The sequence below is a fragment of the Cryptomeria japonica genome, chromosome 7 (assembly GCF_030272615.1).
Source record: "Cryptomeria japonica chromosome 7, Sugi_1.0, whole genome shotgun sequence".
Lineage (NCBI taxonomy): Eukaryota > Viridiplantae > Streptophyta > Pinopsida > Cupressales > Cupressaceae > Cryptomeria > Cryptomeria japonica.
Genome location: NC_081411.1, coordinates 602,079,790 through 602,084,788, shown reverse-complemented (window position 1 = coordinate 602,084,788; position 4,999 = coordinate 602,079,790). Strand labels below are relative to the sequence as shown.

Below are 4,999 nucleotides of genomic sequence, written 5' to 3'. Positions count from 1 at the left end.
GATCTGATTTTTTGAGCTTGGTTAAATTAATGTTGATGGAGCTTCAAAAGATAATCCTAAAAAATGTTGGAATAGGTCTTTATTGTGACCATAGTTGTAGAGTCAAGTTTTGGTTCATTGATAGTTTTGGTTTGGTTCTAATAATTTTGTCAAGACTGTGACCATTCAATAAGCTCTTTTAGAGGCTAAGCTAAAGCTAAAGCATTTTATTAATATTATTTTCGAATCTAATTCTAAACTTTTGATTGATCATTTTGACTGGAAGTCTTCTTGCTTTTTAGCTGTGATAGTTGAATGAATATAAGAATTACAGCAACAACATTCATTGTTTCAATGTTGTTAAGTGAAACCATATTATAAGGAAAGGAAATTAAATTGCTGATTTCCTAGTTAAATCAACTTCTGATTGGAATCACATCAAGGTTGATATGGGAAATATTTAGGATTGCCCTATCTATAACTTGAGTGGAGACTTTTAGTGTTCTTATGAAAGCTAATTACAATGCATATCTGAATTGAATCTTTTTGAAATTAACAGAACTCAGTAATCTATAGTTGTTTAAATATGAGCTTCTGCCTTTATAATTAGTAAAAAGGTTTTCTTGATCCAACCCAAAAATACATTATGTTTTCAGCATATTCGTTGTTGTTTTAATGGTCATGTGTAATTCTAACTGGAAAGGAAATCCAAGTGTTTCTACCAGAACGATGTCATTCTTCTGGTGAGAAATTTCATTTTAAAGGGCAAGAATAAGAAGAGAATTGCGATGGTGCTAAATTTATTAGAACAGTTTTAAAAACCTGTGGAATTTTTAAAAGTTCATTCATTACTCAGGCTGAATAAAATTTAGATATTCCTTTACATGCCATGTTACATTGGTATCATACATATACTGAGGGAATTGTTCCACTCTTTACTTTCAACTTCAGACGTTATTCCATTACAAGAAAGAAATACAATGTTTTTTAACTTCTGCTTTAATATTCAATCAATCTTAAGAAGCAACTTTCTTAGTGGGGAGCAACCATGACCAATATCACTACTTCGTTGATTAATTTCTGAACTACAACTTGCAAGTGATCAATATTGATATGGTGATGCAGGGGCCTTTGGCTTTAAAAGTCCATTTCCTATAGATATAACAAGACTAGCATATAACAAGACTAGCCTGTCACAAGAAAGTAATACCATGTGCAGGAAGATCCAATCCAATAGTTTTCTTAAAAAGACTTGTTAAGATTCCAAAGCCCACATGTAAACTCAGGTTCCTTCAATGTTCTGCAAATGGGAATGCATGGTCTTGCACTCCAGAGTTGTTGACACTGATGGAACTTGAGTTATACTAGTTATTTGGACAGAGGGTCGAAAACATCCTGAGCCATGGGCTGATTCTTTGCATCCAATTTGGTGTTCCTCTGGGTTGATCTGATTTTTTTGAACTTGCTGCAATCCTATCTTTCCTAAGTCATAACAAGGAGTCTTATCTTGGCCACTAGCACTTTTTTTAGCAGATTCTTTTTGGATCATCTGTTTGAACAGAGGAGACTTAAACAAGATGCTCAGAGCACTTGTTCTAGATGGCTTATGCAATTTACCATGAGAAACACCTAGAGAGGGCAGTTGGTATGGATCACAAGATTTTCCTGGGCATTCTGGTGTCTCTGGTTCTTCCACATTCACAGATCTTTGATCAGACAATGAGTGAGACTCCTCAACATGTTTGGGAGTTAGATCTTGATGGAATTTTTTAGGCTGCCACCACTTGACATATGCACTCAAGTCAATGCTTGTGACCATACTGAATTTTCTGTTATCACCTTGAGACATGTCATATGCTGTAGCACTGTCGTCCCCTGCAATTGCAATGAAGAAACTAAACTTAGTTTATAACTAAAACATTAGAAAAATTTGCAAACAATTTAATTATATGTAAATGTTTCTATTCAAAAGTTGAAGAGATCTTACAGTAATTCCCAACGTTCAAGTATTCGTTCCCAATACTTTGGTCAAATCTTACATCCCACCTATTTTTTTGTGATACCCTGAAGAAGATCCAAGAGCATATCTCAAACAATCAATCAAGAAAATGTGAATGCTCAATTCTAAATTACTAATTGAAAAGTTCTAGGAGTGGACATCACTAATATCACTGAACATTGTGGTCTGGATCTCCATTTACAAATTAGATGACCTGTGAGTGATATATATTGATGAATGGCAAGCCTTCCTGCCTTCCTACCTGGCACGACATTTGGACATTCCTCTTGAGAAGCCACTACTTTTCCTGCAATACAATGGCAACATCCAAAAAGTTATTTTTTCCTGAAAGATGTTATAATGTAAGCAAAATTATTAGTTACTTCTTTAGCAAACATTGCTTTACCACTACCTTCTCAGAGAAGCAAGATACTCTTCCCTTGAGATATTCTGCATCTCATCAATATCCCTTGCATAATCACTAACCTGTTCAAGGCTCCACAAGCAAACAGGAATTGCAGAAAACACTCTGATATAGCTAGATATGAAGCAGCATGAGAAAAATAGAAAGACTTCTCAGTGTTGTGAAAAGACACAAGATTTGCTAAACTTCAGGCCATGACAATATATTCAATCCACACCAGTTACAAAGAGCAATACTTACAGGAAAATTGATGAGGGTTCCAGGCCCCCAATACTTCAGGGCAGCAAGATCATAAGCTCTTGCTGCAGCTTCCTCCTCATCATAAGCTCCTGTGGGACAATCGCCAATCACCATTAAATTTTTGTGCCTAAACATCTAATTTTTCATCAGCAAATTATAGGCCTAAAACATATTGGATCAAAGATGGAAGACCAGTGGGTGGTACTTACCTAGATAGACTGAATAAATAATATCCAATATCCGATAATGCCCAGAGCATGCAGACAAAACATGAATGTAAAGATCAACCATTAGAAGCTTCCGTATATAAGCAAAGCTAAAAATGCCACAGTTTGAACGTGACTGAATACAGGAAAGAAAAGTATTAAAAGCAGCCATTCTTTAATCCCTACCCTGCTTGCCCTTCTTGTTCTGGTTATGATTCCAAGTACTTTTGTCCCAAAGATGAGCTTCATATCGACCAGTCCATCTATGCCTGGAAAAGTTCAAACAACACCCATTTACCTTAAATTCAAACTACGCAAATCTATAGACATACTAGCACTAAATGCATTAAATCTCCAGGCATTCTGGCCATAAATTATTATCTGACTTCATACAGCAATGCAAACATAAAACCCAAAATTTATAGGCATACTAGCACTAAATGCATTCAAACGTCCAGGAATTCTTTGGCTATAAACTATTACCTAACTTCATACAGCAATGCTAACAAAACCCAAAATTTATAGTTAGCTACAAAATTCCACCCGTTTGCTGAGTAATTGAAAAAAGAAAAGAAAAAATCCCCAATTCTTCTCCCAAATCTGAAAATCTTCCCAAACAACTTTCTTTTTCAAAAAATAGTGTAAAGCAACCAACTTTGAAGACCATTTTTTAAAAAAAGCAGAATCCATGACCAACCTGGTGACTCCTCTGTATATTGAACTCCTCTTTCCAGCAACTGAAGGTGGCATTTTACTGATACGCTCCTTTGCAGTGGAGCCTCTGCTTCTCTTTACTCTTTTCCGCAAATCATTATTGGCTTCCCCTGCCATCTTCAACAAAGCTATTGCTTCTCCTTCCCATCAGTCTTTCTCCCACCTCCTTTTAAATCAATCATTAAATCATCTTCCTCCACTTTTTACTGTTAACAGGGGTCCCCTGATTAGCCTTTTGCCATGCCCTCTCCTTCCCATATTAAAGCTGTCTCTCACCCACAGAACAGGTCACTGTTTAGCAGTGGGGGACAACTATAAGGAGGAGAATCAACATAGCAGGTGAAATTTTCCTCGTATTTCAATGGGGTACCTTTGATATCACCATCGTATGCTTTAGAAAGCAAACAATGTATTCTCCTCAACTGTAACTTCAATTAGTATAATGACTGTCCAACACCCAGCTGTACTTTCTTCTAAACCATGGCTAAATTTGTTCCAGCCATGAGTGGAAGGTTCGCCGGTGATTTTGCATGATTACATTCATCGATGCACAAGGAATTCATTGATGTACGTTGCATGGAAGACGACCAAGCGATCCCCGAGAATAAAAGTGAATAACCCAGGTCATAGATCGTTATTTTGTCTCCAACGGCTATGAGAAGAGCCATGTGTTTTCCAGCCCTACTTATACTCACCATGGTCCACCTCCCTCCTATTCCAATACATCGCTGGAAACATTTTACTAGGATGCATTAGTGTGAGGGAACAAACTCACTTTCCCATAAATCTAGGCTAAGTAAATAATTGCAACCAATAATCACATTAGATTAGGTAGAGTTGGGATTGATTGTTGCTATACAAGTGAATGAATGAATGAAAGATTTTAATTGCATTTATGAGATTAAATAGTCTATGAGACCGAGATCATCGTCATTAGTTTATCTTCAAATTCTAGATAGTTGGGATTGAATGTTGTTACAAGAGTAAGAGATTATGTAGAGTTGGGATTGATTGTTGCTACAAGTTTAAGTAGCGCTATTGTACTCATGTAAACAAAGATGTAACTGATAAGTTTTTTTCATTCTTTTTTGGCAACCTGTAGATTGCCTTACATTATGTAATTTTTTGCTTGATTTCAATATTTAAAAAGTAAACATGAAAATTAAATACATGGAGTTGGTGGAATTGCGGGAGACCTTTATGGGTCCTCCTTGTCTTTCTTGTTGTGATAGCTATGGTTGTTTAGGAATCTTTTTGTAAATTTCTACAATTTGCAACATGTTGGCCTAACATCCCTAATATTTGCATTTTATAAGGATTAATAGCATTTACTAACAACTTTAGAAATTTATTGAATCATAAGGGTTAAGCTCTTCTATATCAATCTCCTAGTGGACTAACTTTGTTATTCTGAGTAAAGATTCAAAAACAAGAAAT

General features: G+C 35.8%; 1 protein-coding gene across 1 annotated transcript; it reads right to left on the bottom strand.

Annotated features, from left to right (window-relative positions):
• Positions 1 to 894: 894 nt before the first annotated feature.
• LOC131029666 (AP2-like ethylene-responsive transcription factor At2g41710) lies at positions 895 to 4,164 on the bottom strand. The gene is made up of 7 exons (XM_057960255.2): positions 3,546 to 4,164; positions 2,852 to 3,117; positions 2,643 to 2,731; positions 2,391 to 2,464; positions 2,241 to 2,285; positions 1,967 to 2,043; positions 895 to 1,854 (listed from the first exon to the last, which is right to left on the bottom strand). The coding sequence occupies exons 2-7, from the start codon at positions 3,018 to 3,020 to the stop codon at positions 1,262 to 1,264; spliced, it is 1,047 nt and encodes a 348-aa protein (XP_057816238.1). The 5' UTR covers positions 3,021 to 3,117; positions 3,546 to 4,164; the 3' UTR covers positions 895 to 1,261.
• Positions 4,165 to 4,999: the final 835 nt, after the last annotated feature.

Coding starts and splice junctions, on each gene's coding strand:
- LOC131029666 (XM_057960255.2), bottom strand. CDS start 3,020: ATGGCTGCTTTTAATACTTTTCTTTCCTGTATTCAGTCACGTTCAAAC. Junction 2,286..2,390: donor TATCTTGCTTCTCTGAGAAG/GTAGTGGTAAAG, acceptor ATTGTATTGCAG/GAAAAGTAGTGGCTTCTCAA. Junction 2,044..2,240: donor ATGTCCAAATGTCGTGCCAG/GTAGGAAGGCAG, acceptor GATCTTCTTCAG/GGTATCACAAAAAAATAGGT.